The sequence below is a fragment of the Coregonus lavaretus genome (genome assembly GCF_964263955.1).
Source record: "Coregonus lavaretus genome assembly, chromosome: 11".
Taxonomy (NCBI): domain Eukaryota; kingdom Metazoa; phylum Chordata; class Actinopteri; order Salmoniformes; family Salmonidae; genus Coregonus; species Coregonus lavaretus.
This window is the reverse complement of record NC_139998.1, coordinates 44,409,120-44,434,015: the sequence shown is the minus strand read 5'-3', so window position 1 is coordinate 44,434,015 and position 24,896 is coordinate 44,409,120. Positions and strand designations below refer to the sequence as shown.

The 24,896-nt window shown below is 43.6% G+C and overlaps 2 protein-coding genes across 3 annotated transcripts in view; both read right to left on the bottom strand.

Annotated features, from left to right (window-relative positions):
- Positions 1-15,795, bottom strand: part of LOC311137336 (ceramide synthase 1-like) — a 72,558-nt gene extending 56,763 nt beyond the window's left edge. Inside the window, exon 1 of the mRNA XM_084171780.1 lies at positions 15,462-15,795. Coding sequence (XP_084027906.1) covers positions 15,462-15,713 — 252 coding nt within the window. The 5' untranslated portion in view covers positions 15,714-15,795. The remainder of the gene's footprint in view (positions 1-15,461) is intronic.
- Positions 15,796-17,895: 2,100 nt separating this feature from the next.
- Positions 17,896-24,545, bottom strand: LOC311137337 (coatomer subunit epsilon-like). Of its 2 annotated transcripts, none has more exons than XM_084171781.1 (10): positions 24,385-24,545; positions 24,125-24,187; positions 23,873-24,012; positions 23,564-23,716; positions 23,421-23,474; positions 23,202-23,283; positions 21,968-22,123; positions 21,430-21,498; positions 18,581-18,655; positions 17,896-18,253 (listed from the first exon to the last, which is right to left on the bottom strand). In XM_084171781.1, exons 1-10 carry the CDS (start codon positions 24,484-24,486, stop codon positions 18,200-18,202), a joined length of 948 nt encoding a protein of 315 aa, XP_084027907.1. In that variant the 5' UTR covers positions 24,487-24,545; the 3' UTR covers positions 17,896-18,199. The 2 variants fall into 2 exon arrangements, with proteins under 2 accessions (XP_084027907.1, XP_084027908.1); XM_084171782.1 differs by having other exon boundaries at positions 23,912-24,012; positions 24,385-24,510.
- Between the last annotated feature and the right edge of the window lie 351 nt (positions 24,546-24,896).

The following is a 24,896-nucleotide window of genomic DNA, read 5'->3' as shown; positions in this document are numbered from 1 at the left end:
TTTAGTCATTTAGCAGACGTTTTTATCTAGAGTGACTTACAATTAGTGCATTAATCGTGACCATGGGACAGTCTGCGCAAAGCAAGTTTTCACATCCCAGATCTCAGAACTGTTTTGTAGTGAATTCTTCTTTCATAACCCATTAGGTCCTTACCTTAAAATGTACCTAAAATGGAGAGTATCAGAATCCTGAGACATTTGTAAATCCGTTTTTTTTGGAGGGTGCAATCGCAGATAGAACCTTATGGCTCTGAAATGTAAATCTGGGTTCAGCCATCTGACACTTCTGAATTAGACATGTTCTGTTTTTAAGAAAAAATTAGCTATTTGAATACATAAATGATAGAACAACACTATTTTACCAAGATTGTCACAACACATCATCAAATACATTAAGAAATTTATTATGATCATCAGACGAATTACTGTCATCACTGAAGGACGATGTGACAACATAATTTACTTTCTGACAGTGTTGTTTTTTTGCTTGTGTGCAATTATTGCCGGCTAGAGTAGCCTAGACCATCCTTAGAGTGAGATGGCAAAGACGTTTTCTGATTGGTCCATCTGTATTTGTTCAGGCTTGGGATTGGATTGCAGATAGAACCTTATAGCGCCAAGTTCAAATGGGTTTATGCAGATAGAACTTTCAAGGTCAATTTTATTTGCTTAAAATGTACTTTTTCAAAATCTTCATAAACATATGACGAACCATCTAAAGATCAATTATATGTGACTAAATCATTTTTGAACAAAATGTCAGATAGAACCTTATAGTCCCAAGATTTCGATGTCACAGTTGTAGCAAGTACATTTTCCCTCAATAAAGTAGTCAGTGCTAGTAGGAAAATACTGATATTTGTTATTTATTATTCACAAGCTGTTCCGTTCTCCCCGTGTGTATGTAGGCATATGGGTGTTATTCATAATTCAACAGGCATGAAATTGGCAACACTAAGAGGGGTTGTACATAAAGCCAGGAGCCTGTGGTTTATTTACATTTACATTTTAGTCATTTAGCAGACACTCTTATCCAGAGCGACTTACAGTTAGTGAGTGCATACATTTTTCATACTGGCCCCCCGTGGGAATTGAACCCACAACCCTGGCGTTGCAAACGCCATGCTCTACCAACTGAGCTACATCCCTGCCGGCCATTCCCTCCCCTACCCTGGACGACGCTGGGCCAATTGTGCGCCGCCCCATGGGTCTCCCGGTCACGGCCAGCTACGACAGAGCCTGGGGTCCCCTTTATGAGGTCACTGTAATAACCATGTCGCTGCCTGCCGGGCCGAGCCGGGCGGTCATATAGTAGGAACTAAAGGAGAGGCTCGCTGATTAGTGTTGATTCTATTAGCGACGCTTAGACCACATTACACTACAAGGATGAGTTGTTATAGACTAGCATCCCCTGGATAAATCTTGGAGTAGGCTTAGCGATGACGAGGAGGTGGAGGTGGGGGGGAGGGGGGAGACAGTGGGTTCAGCTCAAACAAACCTGGTAGCGTCTGCTCAGCTGCCCTTGTGCTTGGGCTAAAAGAGTAACACCTAGGCTGTCGTTATAAAACAGCCACTCTAATAGCTGCCAGATGTGTAGCTCATGTGGGGCTAACTAGCCTGTTGCTATGCTAACCGACAGGTTCTGGCTGAGGCTGGTCTGACAGCGGAGCGAGAGATGGAGGAGAATGACACAAACAACAGCACTGGATGGCAATTACAGAAAAAATTGCTATTTTCCTATGATTCTAAATGTGTGGATGTACACCAGCCCTTCAACTTCCTAACGAGAGACTTCTATGTAGGCCTAAATCCTGTTATAAAAACACTGAAAGGTATTAAACTACGGTCCTACCTTTGAAAACCATGAAAAGTGGGGAACTCCTTGTAAACAGGCTTGATATACATTCTAGCCTACTACTAATGAAGGTTCACTCCCACCACAACTCTCTCAGACTCTGGCCTCTGCAGAGCTACAGTGTCCTGAGGAGACAATGAGCTCACATTTCCTTTGCCCTCTCAATCGTATTGTCATAGAGTAGCCTTGTTGTTGGGGTTACAGAGCTCTGCCAAGTTGAACAGCCACAATGTGTTTTTGTCTACGTACCAAGGGGTTGCCATGTGAAGAGAAGAGAGAGGGAAAAAACGCTGTTGTGGTCAAGGCTGTGCATTCCAGCTTGCCAGGGGAAAGACAGGAGGCAAACAAGTGATTTATAGGAGTTGGTTAGTGAATCATTATAAAGGACTGCCTGTCTGCTTTGGTAATGATTTGTGTTGTCTAAAGAGGTTTTGGAGCTGCTTCTTCATATGCTATTTGGTTAAAGCCAGTTATATAGCAACACTTAAACATGCTTTGTATGAGGGCATGTAAGGATCATCTCTTCAATTCAGGGCTGTTGGGACTTTCAATTAAGACAAAAATAGTTTTACTATACTAATACAGCTCCCTTCTATAGTTACCTGTTAACAGGATTTGGTTGCATATGTGTTACGTCTCCTCCCATTGCTCCCCTCCGGCGCTCTGATTCGCCGGTCTACTGAGCCACCGGTCTGAGCGCACCACCTCAGCAACACCGGAATGGAAACCCAACACACCCTAATCACCTCCAGCGCACCTGCACCTCATCATCTCATCACCACCCCTATATAGCCCTGGATTGTTCAGGGTACCAAAACATTTCTGCAGCATTGAAGGTCCCCAAAAACACAGTGGGGTCCAGCATTCTTAAATGGAAGAAGTTTGGAACCACCAAGACTCGTCCTAGAGCTGGCCACCCAGCCAAACTGAGCAATCGGGGGAGAGGGCCTTGGTCAGGGAGGTGACCATGAACCTGATGGTCACTCTGACAGAGCTCCAGAGTTCCTCTGTGGAGATAGGAGAACCTTCCAGAAGGACAACCATCTCTGCAGCACTCCACCAATCAGGCCTTTACGGTAGTGGCCAGACGGAAGCCACTCCTCAGTAAAAGGCACATGACAGCCCGCTTGGAGTTTGCCAAAAGGCACCTAAAGGACTCTCAGACATTGAGAAACAAGATTCTCTGGTCTGATGAAACCAAGATTGAACTCTTTGGCCTGAAGGCCAAGCGTCACGTCTGGAGGAAACCTGGCACCATCCCTACGGTGAAGCATGGTGGTGGCAGCATCATGCTGTGGGGATGTTGTTGTGGAAAATAACCACTATACTTTATTAACAATCAGTTCTTACAGAGTTTTTGTTGCATCAAGATATGACTGTATTAGAGTTTCAACAAAGCCGATGCCGGTCTGCAGAGTGGCACACCCTCTTCTCCTCTCCCTCCATCTTATTTAGTCCCCTCTTCAGTTTCCTGCTCTTTTATTGCTCCGCCCACTCCCTTTGTCTATGGTGGCGGCTACATTCGACTTTCATTCAGTTCAGAATCAATAGTAATACACTCAATCAATCCCTTATCTTGCAAAAACACTCATGTTTAGTTTAAACTCTGTTCAACCCTGGAGCCGCTCTTTATCACTTTGTGTGAGGAGAGAGACAAAAGACCACAGGCTAGTTTCAGTCCCTGATAAGATAGGACAGCCATGGATTTAAGTAAAAGCGAGCAATCTGACCCTAGGTCAGATTCCCTCTTTTACCCACACACACAGTGAAATGACCCAATTCAGTTAGCCACAAAGAATGTTAACTATATGTTCATGATTAACTCAGTTTTATCTGATAATCCATTAAAAATACACATCAATGTTTTTCAGCGGCAGGGACTGGGAGACTAGACAGGATCGAGAGAAAGATGAATGGAGCAAAATACAGAGAGATCCTTGATGAAAACCTGCTCCAGAGCGCTCAGGACCTCAGACTGGGGCGAAGGTTCACCTTCCAACAGGACAACAACCCTAAGCACACAGCCAAGACAACGCAGAAGACTCAAGGCTGTAATTGCTGCCAAATGAGCTGCAACAAAGTACTGAGTAAAGGGTCTGAATACTTATGTAAATGTGTTCCGTTTTTTATTTCTAATAAATGTGGAACATTTCTAAAAACCTGTTTTTACTTTGTCATTATGGGGTATTGTGTGTAGATTGATGAGGGGAAAAAAACGATTTAATCAATTTTAGAATAAAGCTGTAACGTAACAAAATGTGGAAAAAGTAAAGGGGTCTGAATACTTTCCGAATGCACTGTATGTTCAACTCATTACTGGAGCAAGCCACAACGGAAACCTCCCGGGCGCTCAGTAACCTCGCTACTAGCGATGCTTCTCCCCAGCCTACCCCGGCTTCCCGAGAACCCCGCTTACCTCCTCTGGAGCGCTATGCTGGAGATCCTGGAACCTGCCGGGTGTTTCTCTCCCAGTGCTCCCTCATCTTTGAGCTACAGCCCTCTTCGTTTCCTTCGGATGACTCGAAGATAGTGTATCTTATAACGCTGATGTCTGGAAGGGCGCTCGCCTGGGCTACGGCGGTGTGGGATCAACAATCCGCCGTTTGCCTTAGTCTTAGTCCCTGTTCAACACCTTCCTTCATGGATTATCGGAGGAAATCAAAGACGAACTCGCAGCCCAGGAGTAACCCAGGGACCTCGACACCCTCATAGCCTTGACTATAAGCATTGATGGGTGCCTACGTCCTCTGTAGCTCAATTGGTAGAGCATGGCGCTTGTAACGCCAGGGTAGTGGGTTCGATCCCCGGGACCACCCATACGTAAAAATGTATGCACACATGACTGTAAGTCGCTTTGGATAAAAGCGTCTGCTAAATGGCATATTATTATTATTATTATTATAGGAGGTCTGTTTTCAGCCACACTCGCTCGTCCTCGGTTTCTCCCTCGCCTCCGAAGAACCCCGGAAGTCCCCTACACCTGCATTCCTGAGAGAATCCGAAATCACCTGAGCCCCCTCGGGGATCATCGGGGGCTGGCGACTAGTCTCCTCCTGAGCCCATGCAACTGGGAAGGGCTAGATTGTCTCCTAGTGAACATTTACGCAGGCTGAGCTCCAACAGTTGTCTGTATTGTGGTACTACAGGACATTACATATCCACCTGTCCAGTAAAAGACCAGGCTCATCAGTAGGTACGGGTATGCTGGTGGGCCATACAGGGAGTCTCCAAACTCCCATTACTCGTAATCCTCTCCACGCTATCCTGCTGTGGGGTGACCGGTCTAAATCTCTCCGGGTGCTCATTGACTCTGGGGCTGACGAGAGCTTAATGGATGCTACCCTGGTATCTGAGCTGGGTATCTCTACTCAACTCCTCTCCATTCCCATGGACGCCAGAGCGTTGGACGGACGCTCCATTGGCAGGGTCACTCACAGTACGGTTCCCATTAACCTGCGAGTGTCGGGTAATCACAGTGAGTCCATACAGTTTCTACTAATTGAATCTCCTCATACACCTGTGGTTTTGGGATTTTCATGGCTCCAGAGGCACAACCACCTGATCGACTGGGCTACTGGTTCTATCCTGGGTTGGAGCCCGTTCTGCAATGCACATTCCCTTAAGGCGGCACAGCCTGGGACGTCCTTCTGCGGGCTTGGGAAAAGCTTCAGATCTCTCCGCCGTTCCCGCGGAATACCAGGACCTCCGGGAGGTTTTCAACAAGGCTCGCGCCCCATCCCTTCCTCCGCATCGACCCTACGATTGCGCTATTGACCTCCTCCAAGGCACCACACCACCTCAGGGGCGGCTTTATTCCCTGTCTGGCCCAGAGACCAAGACCATGGAGGTATACAGTGGGGGAAAAAAATTATGGTGGATTATGGTGGAAAATATTATTTGCAAATTATGGTGGAAAATAAGTATTTGGTCACCTACGAACAAGCAAGATTTCTGGCTCTCACAGACCTGTAACTTCTTCTTTAAGAGGCTCCTCTGTCCTCCACTCGTTACCTGTATTAATGGCACCTGTTTGAACTTGTTATCAGTATAAAAGACACCTGTCCACAACCTCAAACAGTCACACTCCAAACTCCACTATGGCCAAGACCAAAGAGCTGTCAAAGGACACCAGAAACAAAATTGTAGACCTGCACCAGGCTGGGAAGACTGAATCTGCAATAGGTAAGCAGCTTGGTTTGAAGAAACCAACTGTGGGAGCAATTATTAGGAAATGGAAGACATACAAGACCACTGATAATCTCCCTCGATCTGGGGCTCCACGCAAGATCTCACCCCGTGGGGTCAAAATGATCACAAGAACGGTGAGCAAAAATCCCAGAACCACACGGGGGGACCTAGTGAATGACCTGCAGAGAGCTGGGACCAAAGTAACAAAGCCTACCATCAGTAACACACTACGCCGCCAGGGACTCAAATCCTGCAGTGCCAGACGTGTCCCCCTGCTTAAGCCAGTACATGTCCAGGCCCGTCTGAAGTTTACTAGAGTGCATTTGGATGATCCAGAAGAGGATTGGGAGAATGTCATATGGTCAGATGAAACCAAAATAGAACTTTTTGGTAAAAACTCATCTCGTCGTGTTTGGAGGACAAAGAATGCTGAGTTGCATCCAAAGAACACCATACCTACTGTGAAGCATGGGGGTGGAAACATCATGCTTTGGGGCTGTTTTTCTGCAAAGGGACCAGGACGACTGATCCGTGTAAAGGAAAGAATGAATGGGGCCATGTATCGTGAGATTTTGAGTGAAAACCTCCTTCCATCAGCAAGGGCATTGAAGATGAAACGTGGCTGGGTCTTTCAGCATGACAATGATCCCAAACACACCGCCCGGGCAACGAAGGAGTGGCTTCGTAAGAAGCATTTCAAGGTCCTGGAGTGGCCTAGCCAGTCTCCAGATCTCAACCCCATAGAAAATCTTTGGAGGGAGTTGAAAGTCCGTGTTGCCCAGCGACAGCCCCAAAACATCACAGCTCTAGAGGAGATCTGCATGGAGGAATGGGCCAAAATACCAGCAACAGTGTGTGAAAACCTTGTGAAGACTTACAGAAAACGTTTGACCTGTGTCATTGCCAACAAAGGGTATATAACAAAGTATTGAGAAACTTTTGTTATTGACCAAATACTTATTTTCCACCATAATTTGCAAATAAATTCATTAAAAATCCTACAATGTGATTTTCTGGATTTGTTTTCCTCATTTTGTCTGTCATAGTTGACGTGTACCTATGATGAAAATTACAGGCCTCTCTCATCTTTTTAAGTGGGAGAACTTGCACAATTGGTGGCTGACTAAATACTTTTTTCCCAACTGTACATTGAGGACTCTCTAGCTGCCGGGATCATGCGTTCTTCTGCCTCCCCTACCATTACTACAGTGAAAACGGCTTGCTTCTAGCACAACCAGGTCAAAAGATCTGACCCATATTACTGGTGAAACATTTTTATCTTCCTATAGCGGATCGCCTTGACCGCATTTTACATTTACATAAACTATGTTCAAATCAAATCAGTGCAAATAGCCATGATTAGCTGTTCAGGAGTCTTATAGCTTGGGGGTAGAAGCTGTTGAGAAGCCTTTTGGACCTAGACTTGGCGCTCCGGTACCGCTTGCCGTGCGGTAGCAGAGAGAACAGTCTATGACTAGGGTGGCTGGAGTCTTTAGGGCCTTCTTCTGACACCGCCTGGTATAGAGGTCCTGGATGGCAGGAAGCTTGGCCCCAGTGATGTACTGGGCCGTATGCACAACCCTCTGTAGTGCCTTGTGGTCGGAGGCCGAGCAGTTGCCATACCAGGCGGTGATGCAACCAGTCAGGATGCTCACGATGGTGCAGCTGTATAACTTTTTGAGGATCTGAGGACCCATGACAAATCTTTTCAGTCTCCTGAGGGGGAATAGGCTTTGTCGTGCCCTCTTCACGACTGTCTTGGTGTTTTTGGACCATGATAGTTTGTTGGTGATGTGGACACCAAGGAACTTGAAGCTCTCAACCTGTTCCACTACAGCCCTGTCGATGAGAATGGGGGCGTGCTCAGTCCTCTTTTTTTTTATGTAGTCCACAATAATCTCCTTTGTCTTGATCACGTTGAGGGAGAGGTTGTTATCCTGGCACCACACGGCCAGGTCAATGACCTCCTCCCTATAGGCTTGTCGGTGATCAGGCCTACCACTGTTGTGTCGTCGGCAAACTTAATGATGGTGTTGGAGTCGTGCCTGGCCATGCAGTCGTGGGTGAACAGGGAGTACAGGAGGGGACTGAGCACGCACCCCTGAGGGGCCCCCGTGTTGAGGATCAGCGTGGCAGATGTGTTGTTACCTACCCTTACCACCTGGGGGCGGCCAGTCAGGAAGTCCAGGATCCAGTTGCAGAGGGAGGTGTTTAGTCCCAGGGTCCTTAGCTTAGTGATGAGCTTTAAGGGCACTATGGTGTTGAATGCTGAGCTGTAGTCAATGAATAGCATTCTCACGTAGGTGTTCCTCTTGTCCAGGTGGGAAAGGGCAGTGTGGAGTGCAATAGAGATTGCATCATCTGTGGCTCTGTTGGGGCGGTATGCAAATTGGAGTGGGTCTAGGGTTTCCTGGATAATGGTGTTGATGTGAGCCATGACCAGCCTTTCAAAGCACTTCATTGCTACAGACGTGAGTGCTATGGGTCGGTAGTCATTTAGGCAGGTTATATTAGTGTCCTTGGGCACAGGGACTATGGTGGTCTGCTTGAAACATGTTGATATTACAGACTCAGTCAGGGACATGTTAAAAATGTCAGTGAAGACACTTGCCAGTTGGTCAGCGCATGCTCAGAGTACACGTCCTGGTAATCTATCTGGCCCTGCGGCCTTGTGAATGTTGACCTGCTTAAAAGTCTTACTCACATTGGCTACGGAGAGCGTGATCACATAGTCTTCCAGAACAGCTGATGCTCTCATGCATGGTTCAGTGTTGATTGCCTTGAAGCGAGCATAGAAGTGATTTAGCTCGTCTGGTAGGCTTGTGTCACTGGGCAGCTCGCGGCTGTGCTTCCCTTTGTAGTCTGTAATAGTTTTCAAGCCCTGCCACATCCGACGAGCGTCAGAGCCGGTGATCTTAGTCCTGTATTGACTCTTTGCCTGTTTGATGGTTTGTCAGAGGGCATAGCGGGATTTCTTATAAGCGTCCGGGTTAGAGTCCCGCTCCTTGAAAGTGGCAGCTCTACCCTTTAGCTCAGTGCGGATGTTGCCTGTAATCCATGGCTTCTGGTTGGGGTACGTACGGTCACTGTGGGGACGACGTCATCGATGCACTTATTGATGAAGCCAGTGGCTGATGTGGTGTACTCCACAATGCTTTCGGAAGAATCCCAGAACATATTCCAGTCTGTGCTAGCAAAACAGTCCTGTAGCTTAGCATCTGCGTCATCTGACCACTTTTTTATTAAACGAGTCACTGGTGCTTCCTGCTTTAGTTTTTGCTTATAAGCAGGAATCAGGAGGATAGAGTTATGGTCAGATCTGCCAAATGGAGAGCTTTGTATGTGTCTCTGTGTGTGGAGTAAAGGTGGTCTAGAGTTTTTTTTCCTCTGGTTGCACATTTAACATGCTGGTAGAAATTAGGTAGAACGGATTTAAGTTTCCCTGCATTAAAGCCACTAGGAGCGCTGCCTCTGGATGAGCGTTTTCCTGTTTACTTATGGCCTTATACAGCTCATTGAGTGCAATCTTAGTGCCAGCATCGGTTTGTGGTGGTAGATAGACAGCTACGAAAAATATAGATGAAAACTATCTTGGTAAATAGTGTGGTCTACAGCTTATCATGAGATACTCTACCTCTGGCGAGCAAAACCTTGAGACTTCCTTAGTATTAGAATTTATGCACCAGCTGTTGTTTACAAATATACACAGACCGCCACCCCTTGTCTTACCAGAGTCAGCCGTTCTATCCTGACATTCTATGTTGTGGGCCGTTCTAAAACTACTTGTGCGTCATTAACCATTTGTTTACACTTTGTTCAGTCATGTTACCTCATTGGCAACCATGGCTCTGAACGCTAAGAAACCAACCTTACTGAAGCATGTTATTCCTATCACTCTCTATTGGCCTCAGCCTACTCACAGGGATCCTCTTAGGATCCCTCGCCCTGGACCCATCTTCCTCTACTACTCTCTTCACTGCCTCTGCATACGACACCTGCACTACTCTGATCCTGGCAACCTCAACCTGCCTTCCTCTCACCGGACACTTCTGATCTCCATCACCATAGGTACCCCCTACAGTTAACACACACAACTTTTTCCACCGATACTACAGAATCCTTTGTCTCATGCCCTCCTGCACACTTCTCACATCTAGGAATCTCCCTCCTACACACTGCTGCAACATGACCATAAGCTTGGCACCTAAAACACCGTAACGGGTTTGGGACAAAAGCTCTCACGGATAACTGACACATCCTAACTTGACTTTGTTGGGTAAAGACTCTGCATCAAAACTCAACTGGACAGACAGTGTCTTCTGTTTCACCACGCTCTCCACTGGGTCTGCATCGCACCAAACGGTGGGCTTCACAGATACCGGGAATCTTCCATTTCAGTTGACCATCCTCAACAGTTAACACCACACCATTTATCAGTCCTTTCAGCGGCGCCCTGCTCCGGAGAGCAAAGTAACTCACAGTTCTTGTACATAGGCACGTGGTGTGGAGCTCCCGCTCCCTCTGGACGAAAGAAACGTAAAAAATCATCACGAGTCCACTTTGACTTACTTTCACAGACTCAACAGTCCCCAACCTCTTCTCCACCAACCTGACATCACATATGGATCACCAAGGCAAGGATCCATTCTCTCCAAAAATCTCACTCCCACTGGGCCAGAATCATCTTTGTCATCATCGGGATGAGGCACGAACTCGGAGGTCTTCACCACACCTGCCACCGCAGGTAATTACTCCTCACTCTTGTCAGGTTCTGAGCTACCGGAGTATGTTTTTTTCTATTTGTACTTGACGCCGATCTTCCTCACCACACCACTTCCCTCTACACTCAGCTCCTTTCCTTCTTCCTCGCAGTCTATTTCCACATCTCCACACTCCTTCATCCGCTGTAGTAGCAAACTGTTCAAATGGTTATTGTATCTTGAATTTGCCGCCATTTCGCGTCAACTAAAAAAGCTCTACCAGCCGCCATTACTCCTCCGGCGGCATCCCCGCCTAGGTCTGACTCTCATCCAAGCTTCTTCAGGAGATCAATGATCATAGCAATGAATGAATGACAGATCTCTTGCATGTCGTCATCACAAAGCTCTACTACACAAGCTTCTGACCTACCTCACTTCACTTCACTGTAAAAAAAAAAAGAACAAAAAAAGAGAGACACCCAATCCGTTCACAGGTATGGTTAACTCTTGAGGTTCCACTAGTACGTACCGAACTAGGTAAATCCGCATTCAGTTTTAGTGCCCCCCATTTTTGGAATAGCCTCCAACTCATCTTGACTCTCTGGTGCCTCTAGGGCAGTTTAGGACTTTATTGTTGAATGCATTTAATGAGAATTGCAACTGTTTAGATTGATTTGAATTGTATTTGTGGTGTTTGAAACTGTAGTGTTGATTCTGTAATTTGTAGTTTATAAAAATTGTATTTATAATTTTGAATGTATTGTATTGTTGTCCTCATGGCACCATTGTAAATGAGGTCCTGGTCTCAAATGGGTTCCCTTGAATAAATAAAAGTAAAACAATTAAAATACATAGCTCAATTAGAAGATGATCTGACCCTACAGGCCCCAGGTTCATTCACACTTGACCTACTGCCCATTCCTGGTCGTATAGGCAAGTAGTATGGCATTCAAATTACGATTACACTTACACTTGGTAGTACTGTCAACCATAAACAGCATCCCCATGCTTTACACGTGGCAAACACTGATAGAGAGAGCCTTTTAGGCCCTACAGTATATTGTCTGAGCCCAAGTCTTCTTAGGCGACACCTCTGCCCTCGGTGCACTGCAGTGACCGAGTTAAGACGGTGTAATAATATCAGTAACTAAAAAGCCTGAAGCAGCTCTGAGCCTTCTGCACATCAGAGCTCAACAGTGTGCTCTATCCTCTAAATAGAAAGTCCTTAGAAGGATTTTTTCACAGTAAAGTCAGAGGCCATCTTATGTGAAGACATGAGCCACAATGTCAGACTCAATATCACATTTTCAGGGATAGGAGTTTGTGTTCTAGTTATAGGCTATATCTCACTAGTGCCCAGAGTTTTTCCTGCGTGGTCGGGGGGGTTGTAGGGGTAGAGAGAGACTACTGTAACTGCATGAGAGTCAGTCAGTCAGTGGGTTCACTGTGGGTCCTATCGCTGTAACACTGTCTCTCTCTCTACTCCTCCTCCATCTCAGATGCTCCTTTATAAGCCCATGCTGCCACGGAGACAGAGGTTGTGGGAATTGTTCGCTGACAGCTTAAAATATTTAAGGAGTAGTGGAGCAGGAGCACCCAGGAGCTTTAATCGGATGCCTTATGTTTTATTAATGGCGTTCCTTAATTCTACGAGAGGCTGTAGTTGTTCTGATATATTGAAGTCCACGGTGACCCATTCCTCTCAGATAAAAGCTAGCTAAGGCGGCAGGTTAGCCTCAATGCATCACTGGATGCTAATTTTGTTTAACATGGTTTACCTGACACTGAACACACTTCTCAATCATTGTTTGGTGCATTTTACGCAATACACACAAAAACACGTAATTGGAGAAATACCCCCATAGCAATCCTCAAGCCATTTCCCGTCCATGGTAATGGTGACTAAGAGGAAAAACAGCCCATTCCCTGAATTCTCTGACCATATCTGGGCCAACAAAACCTGTAAGTGTGCAACTATGGGCAAAACAGATGCGGTTGGCTTGGATTGTTGACAACATGTAACTATATTTTGTCTCCAAATGTTTATTGAAAACATAAATACATTTGCACAATGAGCACTTGTTGTCTATCAAATACATCGTTATAGTTGTTGGTTAGCTAGCTAGCGATTTTTTTTGCCATATTAGCATTGACATGAAATCAGTCAAAACACTTCAAATCAAGACATTGCATCAAGAACAAGATTAAACTAGCTGAAACGAGCCACCTCCGATTCCCCACGTGGCAGATTCTTGTCATTGTTGCTAGCTATCTGATCGTTCAGAATCACCATTTTTTTTTAAAACCTTTATTTATCCAGGCAAGCAAATGATGAACAAATTCTTATTTACAATGATGCAACAACACACAGCAACAACGCACGGCTTCCAGCCACACGCGTGCATCATTTCCATGACGTTGTCAGACAACCCGTCTACACTGAGTGTACAAAACATTAGGAACACCTCCTAATATTGAGATGCACCCCTTTTCCCCTCAGAACAGCCTCGATTTATCTGGGCATGGACTCTACAAAATGTCCAAAACTTTCCAGAGGGATGCTGGCCCATGTTGACTCCAATGTTTCCCACAGTTGTGTCAAGACCATTCTAGATACACAAGGGAAACTGTTGAGCGTGAAAAACCCAGCAGCGTTGCAGTTCTTGACACACTCAAACTGGTGCGCCTGGCACCTACTACCATACCCTGTTCAAAGGCACTTAAATATTTTGTCTTGCCCATTCACCCTCTGAATGGCACACATACATAACCCATGTCTCAATTGTCTCAAGGCCTAAATATCCTTCTTTAACCTCTCTCCATCTACACTGATTGAAGTGGATTTAACAGGTGACATCAATATAGGATCATAGCTTTCACCACGATTCACCTGGTCAGTCTATGTCATGGAAAGAGTTCCTAATGTTTTGTACACTCCACAAGAGGCTGCTGAGGGGAGAACGGCTCATAATAATGGCCGGAACGGAGCAAATGGAATGACATAAAATACCTGGAAACCATGTGTTTGATGTATTTGATACCATTCCACTCTTTCCACTCCAGTCATTACCACAAGCCCGTTCTCCCCAATTAAGGTGCCACAAACCTCCTGTGGTACACTCAGTGTATAGCACCACATACCCTAACTCCTCCCCTACCCAGCCAAATGTCTGTATAATGAGCTGTGAGGACTAGACGTTAGGGCCCTCCCAGTCAACCCCAACAGGGCGGAAGAGTCCAAGTCTGTGTATCTCTAAGCAGAGCCTTGAGAGAGTACACTTCCTGTCATAGAGCCCAAAACTGGGAGGATTATTAATGTGCTCATTCATTTATAGGCCAAGATATGCAAACAGTAATGTAATAAATTGATTGACTGACCGAATGTGTGTAAGAGAACAATTAAATAGATGCTACTACTATTCTAAAAGAAATGACAAAACAACCTAGAATTGCTGAATATTGCTTTACTCGGGCAGCAGGTAGCCTAGCGTTTAAGAGCACTGGGCCAGTAACCGAAAGGTCGCTGGATCGAATCATCGAGCTGACTAGGTAAAAATCTGTCCTTGAGCAAGGCACTTAACCCTAGTCGCTCTGGATAAAAGCATCTGCTAAATGACTAACATCTAGATGTAATAGTACACCATTCGGCGATACAGTGTAATAACAAAGAAATGACTAAATAACCTAGAATTGCTGAATATTGCTTTGTTGAGGATTCCTTACCTTTCAAGATAGTTTGAGCACATGCCATCAAACCAAAAATCTAATCAAATCAAATGTTATGCATACACATATTTAGCTGATGTTATTGTGGGTGTTGAGAAATGCTTGTGTTTCTAGCTCCAACAGTGCAGTAATATCTAACAATTCACAACAATACACACAAATCTAAAAGTAAAAGAATGGAATTAAGACACAGCCCGCGTGTGTTAGTGCTGTGACAGCAGTTCGCGAGACAATATTGTAGTAGACTAGATCTCACATGCATTGATTTCCTCATCAGTCTGTGGTCTTAAGTCAATCACCAGTGATTAGGGAGGTCTGTGGTTTCCATGTATGGGTCCCTAATCCCCTCTGCCAAGCTTGCTTTCCACATCTCTGCTCTGGTCTTTGTAACCTGGGAGTTATTTTTCAATAGCAGCCTCATTAGCTGGGGTGAAGGGTTTCTGTAGTCTGACTGAATCAGTTACCTTAAACCTGGTATCTGAACTTCATCTTGGCCACATGACACACACAGAGACTCAAGGTATCTGAGTATAGTATATAGGCATTATGCATAGCCTTCCTCAGAATGAAGGTCTTCCTAATATGCTTCAATTTGATGGGCATCATGATGAACTTGTCAAGAGGACAAGCCCCAGTAACAATTGTTGAATTCAGCAAGAGAATAATTTATGTTTTTATACCAGAGAGAAAAGGACGAGTGTTTCATATCCTGTGGTGGGCTTCACAAATTAAATGTGATTAATCATTATTGAAATACAATTATTCTTATTCCACTAATACTGCAAGGTACATGAAACAGGTGACATTAATAACATCCTTATAGTGAGCCATGAAGGCCGAACTCTGATAGAAGGCCCCTATAATTAGGGAACGAGAATAAGGATCATGGTCCTTGAAGAAAATAGGGAACGTATGTATTTGTGGGGAAATGTGTAAATGTTAAGGTATAGTATGCAAAACTGAGGGGAAGGTGAGAATGCGCCTGTATCTACCTGGAACAGACATTCTGTTAGTCCCCGTCGTATCTGCGTCCACATAACGGCGCAGATGAAGAAAAGGCCGATTTCGGTCCAGGTAATATAAGCGTTATCCAGGAGCGTCCTTTTGGAGAGCTCTAGACCGCAAGCGCTACAGCCTCTCAAGGCACTGGGCATCACTGTAGATACTCTCGTTATGAGATCCGCATAGCCAGGCATGGGTTCGACCTCCCCTACACTCATGTCATCCCCGGTGTGACTGTCCATTGTGGCGGCACGGAAAACGGCGATTTAGAAAACTGAACCTGGTTTAGGAACACAGAGCGTGTTTTCTCCTTACACGAGGCAGCCCGGGAAGCTCCTACGCTTCCAAACTAGCTAGCCAGCTAGCTAACTTAAAAACGCGGAAAAACTGTAATCAGCTTAACCTCTCAAGTAGCCTAATTCTTTGTTTTCTAAATTAAGACATGGGCCCATTTCGCATAGGTGACAATTAATGCAGATTGGAATATAGGCCCACAACAAACAAGGGTAATAGTCGGCTGGATGTATTTAATAGCCAACGTAATTAGCTATCTATATTGTAATATTACATGTATTCTATGATCCAGTAAACATTGGTTAGAATTTTGGGAATTATTTTACGCATACTACCTCATTTTAGCTAGCTTGTCAGCCGTCTAAGGTTAGCTAAATGAAATGCACACTACCGGATAGACCAGCATTTACAACAGCTACCAAACTAGCTAGCTAGCTGAATCTTTCTGAGATTAGATATAGCTGTACAAGAAGAAAAAAAACCTGCAAGTATTATTATCTGGCTACCTAATGTGCCATAGAGAGCGGTACAGTCGAGGTATCACGTGATTCTTGTGAGCCTAACGTTACATTCTGTATCGTCTCATCTCCGTTATTCGCTGTATATAACATCTCGCCGTCATTTCATTAACTAGAATAACCTATTCCTACCAGACACCAAACCAGTGGACCTGAAACCATTCTAATACAACAACAAAAAAACAGTAACGCCGACAAAAGTCTAGAATATATCCTCAATGTTCGGCTTCCTGTGCAATGCCACTGCTTGATGGTCAACGTCGTGTCCTGGCTGTGTCTATGCTCTCTGAGTCTTGACAAGTGACAGAGAAATGCGCGCTGTTTTAATGGCAATCAATGTAGACCATAATTCCATATGGCACTTGACACCTATCCGGTTATAATAATACAAGTATAGTAAACGTTTTTACCGACACGACTATAGTGTGCACCACCCGCTCCGAATGCCACCTTAATTTATTATTTTTATTTTATTTAACCTTTATTTAACCACGTAAGCCAGTTGAGAACAAGTTCTCATTTACAACTGCGACCTGGCCAAGATAAAGCAAAGCAGTGCGATAAAAAACAACAACACAGTTACATATGGGGTAAACAAAAAATAAAGTCAAAAATACAACATAAAATATATATACAGTGTGTGCAAATGTAGCAAGTTATGGAGGTAAGGCAATGAATAGGACATAGTGCAAAATAATTACAATTTAGTATTAACACTGGAATGATAGATGTGCAAGAGATTATGTGCAAATAGAGATACTGGGGTGCAAATGAGCAAAATAAATAACAATATGGGGATGAGGTAGTTGGGTGGGCTAATTTCAGATGGGCTGTGTACAGGTGCAGTGATCGGTAAGGTGCTCTGACAACTGATGCTTAAAGTTAGTGAGGGAGACATGAGTCTCCAGCTACATATTTTTGCAGTTCGTTCCAGTCATTGGCAGCAGAGAACTGGAAGGAATGGCGGCCAAAGGAGGTGTTGGCTTTGGGGACGACCAGTGAGGTATACCTGCTGGAGCGCATACTACGGGTGGGTGTTGCTATGGTGACCAATGAGCTAAAATAAGGCGGGGATTTGCCTAGCAGTGATTTATAGATGACCTGGAGCCAGTGGGTTTGGCGACAAAGTGGTGGGTAGTATATGGGGCATTGGTGACAAAACGGATGGCACTGTGTTGGAGGCTATTTTGTAAATGACATCGCCGAAGTCAAGGATCGGTAGGATAGTCAGTTTAGTGTTTGAGTTGAATGTAAAAAAAGCAGTTTGCGTTACGTAATTATTGTCCCGCTATATTCTTCAACTGTTGGGATTTTAAAAAACTAAAATAATTTAAAGCGACAGTGCAACATGTAACTGCAGCACATCAAGTACACGATGCCGACTTTTCCAGAAAACACGTTGAAACTGTACATTGGACATGCACAGACGAATTTCTACATTAATTGAATGGCCCACTCATTTACAAAATAGATAATTTCACATGCAAAATGACAAAAGAAAAGGGAATCTGTGAATTGGACAAGACAGGGGGGAAAAGATGGGTCTACCTCTAGCAAGTCTCATCGGGCCACATTTCAAGAATTTCAATAGAACGTTTCACACTGACACACACAGGGTCATAAAACATTTATTGTCAATTCAGAGGAATGCTTAGAGAAAACAGTTTTACAATTAGAGAAATGCAAATGTTAAACATAAGAGACAATATCAAAAGGGACATTTCATGTACTACAACTACTTCGGAGTATAAAGAAAATCTGTTGTCCACCACATAAGGTAATAATATTGTGCATGTCAATTTTAATCCATACAGTTTTGAGTTTTCCATATTGATAGACAAAAATAGATATGGAGCAATCAGTTGTGTATCCAGTATTCATAATGTTTTGGGGTCCAAACAGATTCCTCCATTGTGTCAAACAGTCGCAGTGGGAGCATACTGCATCGCCAGTCTGTCAAATTCATTCTCCTGAGGCAAGAAATAAGAAACATTTAACACACAGTAGAACATATTAAACTAGTAAAACTGCTGTGCACTGCAATAAACTGGTCCATTGAGTGATACAACCTGACATTTCAATGTTTATTTACACTTCTTTATTGGGTAATTATGTGTAGTGAAGTCTGAGTCAAAGTCGGACTGTTTTTAAATGATCTCATTGGACTAGATATCCTACAGTGCAACCAATCAAATAATTTAATTTAGTTCCAAGAGAGCAAAGACTGACCAACAGCTGAAGAATGCATTGATTCAAGATGTAACAGAACTGTGTACGGGTAAATGTAATCAACATACCTTGGCCAGGTAATCTTTAAGGAAGCGGTGAGCTCTATGGGCATCTTTCAGTTGAGAGAGATACCTGTTGGTTACCTGCAAACAGATTGATGTTAAAGACATGCTCCTGAACTTTAGCGACTACTTAGTATTTTTTAAACATTCCGCTTTGGGCTGGATGTGTCAATGAGTACGGTTACATGCACACAATAATGTGATTATTGAGGATAGTCAGATTAATATAATATTCCAATAAAACGTTTACATGCTTTGCAAGAAGAACAATTTCCCTAATAATCCTGTTTACATGAACACATCTGAAATCAGGCTACCTGACGGCACTCTGATAAATGCAGAGAATCGCCAATCAAAATAAACGTTCTACCACAGCGAACATGTTATTTTTGGGAAGCATATTTGATTCCGAGTTCGGACATATAAAGTTTGTATGTGAAAACTACTTCTAAGACATACATTGTTGTTTCCGAACTCACACTTCACTCGCGCTGAAGAGGGAGGCTCACTCGGCTGGTACTGGTACATGCGCAAATCAAACACACAGCTGGAACGCCAATTAAGGTGTTTACATGTCCTAATAACTCAAAAGATTGCTCAGAAAACCATGTGTTTTACTCAGCATATGCTTACTTACATTTTGACCTTACCCCGATTAAGATAAGCAGAGTAAGGTGTTTACATGACTATTGCATACTCGGCCTACTGCCATAATCAGTTTAATATCTAATTATTAGTGTGCATGTAAACATACTCACTGTGTAGTTCATACATGCATAATCTATTAACAGAATTACTGTCTTACCTCAATTAGCCACGAAATCCCTAGTTTGAAAGCAACTATATTTCTGGAAGCTGTGCTGCACCATTATCCCTACATTTTCACAAGATGCACCCACAGCAGAGCGAGAGAGAGAGCAATGACGTGGTGCACATATCTGCACATACAGTGCATTCAGAAAGTATTCACACCCCTTCCCTTTTTCCACATTTTGTTACATTACAGCCTTATTCAAAAATGGATTAAACTTTTTTTATCCTCATCAATCTACACACAATACCCCATAATGACATGTTTGCAAATTAATGAAAAATAAAAACAGAAATAACTTTACAATTTTGTTTTCTACCCCCTTTTCTGCCCAATTTCGATCTTGTCTCATCGCTGCAACTCCCCAACGGGCTCGGGAGGCAAAGGTCGAGTCATGCGTCCTCTGAAACATGACCCGCCTAACCGCACTTCTTAACACCCGCCCGCGCTTCTTAACACTACAGACCCGGATCGAACCCGGGTCTGTAGTGACGCCTCTAGCACCACGATGCAGTGCCTTAGACCGCTGTGCCACTCGGGAGGCCCAGTATTTAGAACCTTTGCTATGAGACTCGAAATTGAGCTAAGGTGCATCCTGTTTCCATTGATCATCCTTGAGATGTTTCTACAACTTGATTGGAGTCCACCTGTGGTAAATTAAATTGATTGGACATGATTTTAAAGGCACACCTGTCTAAATAAGGTTGCACAGTTGACAGTGCATGTCAGAGCAAAAACCAAGCCATGAGGTCGAAGGAAAGTCCGTAGAGCTCCGAGACAGGAGTTTGCCAAAAGGCACCTAAGGACTCTCAGACCATGAGAAACAAGATTCTCTGGTAAGATGAAACCAAGATTGAACTCTTTGGCCTGAATGCCAAGCGTCACGTCTGGAGGAAACCTGGCACCATCCCTACGGTGAAACATGGTGGTGGCAGCATCATGCTGTGGTGATGTTTTTCAGCTGCAGGGACTGTGAGACTAGTCAGGATCGAGGGAAAGATGAACGGAGCAAAGTACAGAGAGATCCTTAATGAAAACCTGCTCCAGAGCACTCAGGACAGACTGGGGCGAAGGTTCACCTTCCAATAGGACAACGACCCTAAGCACACAGCCAAGACAACGCAGGAGTGGCTTTGAGACAAGTCTCTGAATGTCCTTGAGTGGCCTAGCCAGAGCCTGGACTTGAACCCCATTGAACATCTCTGGAGAGACCTGAAAATAGCTGTGCAGTGATGCTCCCCATCCAACCTGACAGAGCTTGAGAGGATCTGCAGAGATGAATGGGAGAAACTCCCCAAATACAAGTGTCAAGCTTGTAGCGTCATACCCAAGAGGGACTCGAGGCTGTAATCACTGCCAAAGGTGCTTCAACAAAGTACTGAGTAAAGGGTCTGAATACTTATGTAAATGTGATATTTCAGTATATATATATATTTTTTGCTAAAAGAAAATGTGTAGATTGATGAGGGAAAAAAACTATGTAATCCATTTTAGAATAAGGCTGTAACGTAACAAAATGTGGATAAAGTCAAGGGGTCTGAATACTTTCCGAATGCACTGTATGTGATGCAATTTTTGGAGACCACTTTTGAACTACTAAAAAGTATAGAAAAGTACCAGATAATCCCTTTAAGGAAGTTACTACCAAAGATAATTGAGCATAAATCATTAGAACAAGGTCTACTCTTTATACACGTTCTATCCTTGATTGGGTAATTATCAGCAATTATTTTGACCCCCATTGAAGAAAGCATTCTGTAGAAAGTAACGATTCTATTGATTATTTACTCACTATCACCTCAATCTGGCACAGAGCAGATATTTTTAGGTTTTATCTCTAGAATATTGTGTTATTGAGTTTATTACTTGCGGTTTAAGAAGGGCACTAAAGTGCAAGATATCGGCAAACCTTTGCCATTTAAAGGCCTTGATAATGTCTGCCAAACAAACCAAAAACAAAACTAAATTGAGACAAACATTTCTCAGTATCTGTGGCAAAACCTGATACACCCTGAGGAATCCCCATATAGGTCCAAAATCTCACCTCAGGAGCTTTGCCCAAGTGCTGGGTCAGCACAATCAGGTTGATCAGAGTCTCAGGGTGGCTGCTGTCCTGTTAGGGAGAAAACAGACTATGAGAGTTTGGAAAACACCCACAGATTATCTTTTTGTGTAATTACTTAACCAAGGATCAGTCTTCCATGACAACCCAACATGGTATTGGTTGTACTCTGGCCAATTAATTTTTTCTCATCTCAGATTAACTGCAGACCATTGGGACCAAAAAATATATAGCATTTGCCGCCACCTACTGTTCAATTGAAAAAGTTGCAAGTATTTCCCTTATGATGACATTAAACTTGTATTGCTCTGTGGTTGGATGAGACAACAGACATCACTAATTGGTTAAACTAATTCAAATGGTACTATTCAATTTCGTCACTGTAACGTCCTATAATATTATACTATCGGTTAGTGTTCATCTTTATTTATTCAACCCTTTACACATCTCAACAGATTAATCTCTGAAATATGTCTGCAGTGGATTAAGATATTAGAGTGCATTTGAGGTAAGTAATGACCTTGTCTAGTGCCTCCTGGAGAACCCCCTCTGCCTCCTCCCACTTGTTGTGGGCCATATGGCAGGCAGCCTGGCCATTCAGAAGAAGCAGAGTTGGGGAGTACTTATCCGACATCTCCTGGAAAATGTAGTAAGCATCCTGCAGCTTCTCTCCTCCCTGGAAAAAAGGAAAAAAGGAAGAGTCATCAAAAATCCAGTTTTTTTTTCTTCTGTTGATCAGATGAAAGACTGAAATTGAGTTTTATTCTTAATGATTGAGCAAAAAGCTGAATTCAATCATAAAGTGATGACTACTTTTACATTGAGAGTGGTGCTCTGTCAATAAAAGCCCATTTATTTCAGGTGGAGGGCAAATAGGGCCCGTTGCACTGAAATATTCTAGTATGTAGGGGGTCTTCATCAGGGCCTAACATTTTATTTTTGGTCCACCAGCCACCGTGGCAGGTAGATGGAAAAATCTACCAGCCACTCAGATTTTTATACCAGCCAAAATATTTTTCCCGCCATACAAAAACACAAAAAAACAGATGACCATGCTTTGTAATCTTTCTAAAACAAAAAATGTTTTAGTAAGAAGTAATGTGATATATTGCTAAATTTCATAAAAAATGTTGTCAGATGAGACAATTTACAGCAGCCACTTTAAGGGCGGGAGGTTACCGTGATAACGGGGCCACTTGAGTCGTGTCACGTGTGTCTGTGTGTGTGAGATTTAGGATTGCACTAGTAGTAGACGGCATCTCTTCGCTATCAGTTGAAACAGCAGACTCAAACTAACTTTAAAAAACAACCAAGCTTGTGAACAAAACAACAAGGACAAAGTCTCACTTTGTAGACTTGAGTAAATTAGACAAACTTATGCCATTGCACAGCACCTCCAAAAATGAATCTATCAGCACAGTGCACAAAGCTCCCCAGTCAGGCAGTGTTGCTGTGCGAGGTGGGATATAGATTTGTATTTCTTTGTGCGATTAGCAGCTATGAAACAAAATGGCAGAAATATTTTGAAAACAGCTACTGCAGCATTTTCCTGCTATAAACCACAACTCGCACATGTGCTCATACTTTTTAACCAATTTTTATTCGCAAATGCGAATGGAATGACCACCTTGCAAATTCACCACCCGCCTACGTGGCTTGTGAAATAGACATTCTTGCCTGCCAATACCTAAATCTACCCGCATTTGGCAGCTGTTAATTTTTTTCACTGGTCTTCACTATGGGCTGACACTCACAACAGCGATGTTGACCCAAGCCGTGGACAGTTGGGTCAGTGTGGCATCCTCGTCCTGCTCCTGCATTTTCTTCAGCTCTTTCCTTTGAATGACAGGTGTCAAAATAAGTAAACAATGCCATATATGACCAACACTGAATCATATCTTCAATTTGCTGAATCCTTTTAGCTCAATTTACTTAAAAGTCATTTAATCAGATGCCGTGTGGAGCGGACATACCTTGCCAAATCAACACGTTCTAAACTCAGCAGCACCTGAATGGTCATTGCCATGCTGAAAAGAAAAAGAGGGACATAAACGTACTGAATCACGCATAAAAACAGGGTTTACAAATGTGAATAGTATCCTGTGATTGTCTTTACCATTCCAGACTTTCTCCCTGGTGCAGGGTCCGCAGGGCAGCGTCAGAGTTCATCTCATGGTAGTAAATGGACGCAGCCATGAGCAGGAAGGTTGTGTTGGCCGCATCTACACTCTTGGCCATCTTCTTGTCAAGTTCAGCCACAATGGCATCCCTGCACAAGAAGCAACAACAGCAATATTGTTACACCACGGCCATCTTCTTGTCAAGTTCAGCCACAATGGCATCCCTGCACAAAAAACAACAATATTGTAATGCCAGCTAAGGAGTCAACAAAGAGCATATCATCTTAGGTGAGTTGTGTACTGACCGTTTACAATCACAATCCTGAACACTAATGGGTTCAGACCTTTTGCCCTCGTTGGAGCGATACTCAGCGAACATCTTGACAGCCTGGAGCTCTGGCGAGGAGCTGGCCTTGATGTCATCCATCACCACAGCATACTTCCTCTGAAACAAGACAGAATGAGGTGTGATGGCTAATTGCACTTCCTGATAGGTGGTGGTACAAAAATTGACACTCCTATAAACTGAGTGTTCCTATGTGCAATGGTTTAGTTACCTGGGCAACGTAGGCTCTGTACAGAAACATGTCTCTCTCAACCTCCTTCTCAGGTGTTGATGGCTGCAAAGAGGAAAATAAGTAGTTGACTTTTTTGTTGTTTTACCGTTAGCTATCTAACGTTAGATAGTTCATTCCTATTACAACAGCGATGTTAACTAGTTGATTTGTTAGCTATACAGTCCAGTGTAATACAGCTACACTTGAGAAAGATATAGGCTTAGCCACATTGTACAAACGGTTTATCATCAGATAATTACCTTAACTTTCTGGGCTTCATTTATACATTGTTGATAACTGCCGATATAATAAGCATTTTTCACATCGAAGAGTTCATCAACATCTCCTTGTTGCGCCGCCATGTTGACTGGATGACTTCCTGGACACGTAGTGCCGACGCGTCAGCACACAACGTATTTCTTCTTCTTCTTCTGTGGGTTTGATGGCGGACTACATCCAAAAGTTGTATTGCCGCCACCAACTGGACGGTTGGAAACCACAAAATATATCAAATAAAAAACAAATCCATACTTAATAGTGATACTGATTTACACACAACGTATTTACTAAGGCGCATGGGCTATGTTGTTGAAATGTTGTATCTTTACCATGTTTGATTACATTCGTTTATTTATGTAAAAATCCAGTCAATACACAAAATTACATATTTTATGCTCATGTGTGTCCATTGGTTTCTGTTTACACGAAACATATTTGTTTGTCTTTTGCCTACTAATCACAGAGAATATGGATGTAATCAAGTAAATCGTTA

Coding starts and splice junctions, on each gene's coding strand:
- LOC311137337 (XM_084171781.1), bottom strand. CDS start 24,486: ATGGCGGCGCAACAAGGAGATGTTGATGAACTCTTCGATGTGAAAAAT. Junction 24,013..24,124: donor ACAGAGCCTACGTTGCCCAG/GTAACTAAACCA, acceptor GTCTTGTTTCAG/AGGAAGTATGCTGTGGTGAT. Junction 18,656..21,429: donor ACTTGGGCAAAGCTCCTGAG/GTGAGATTTTGG, acceptor ATCTGTTTGCAG/GTAACCAACAGGTATCTCTC.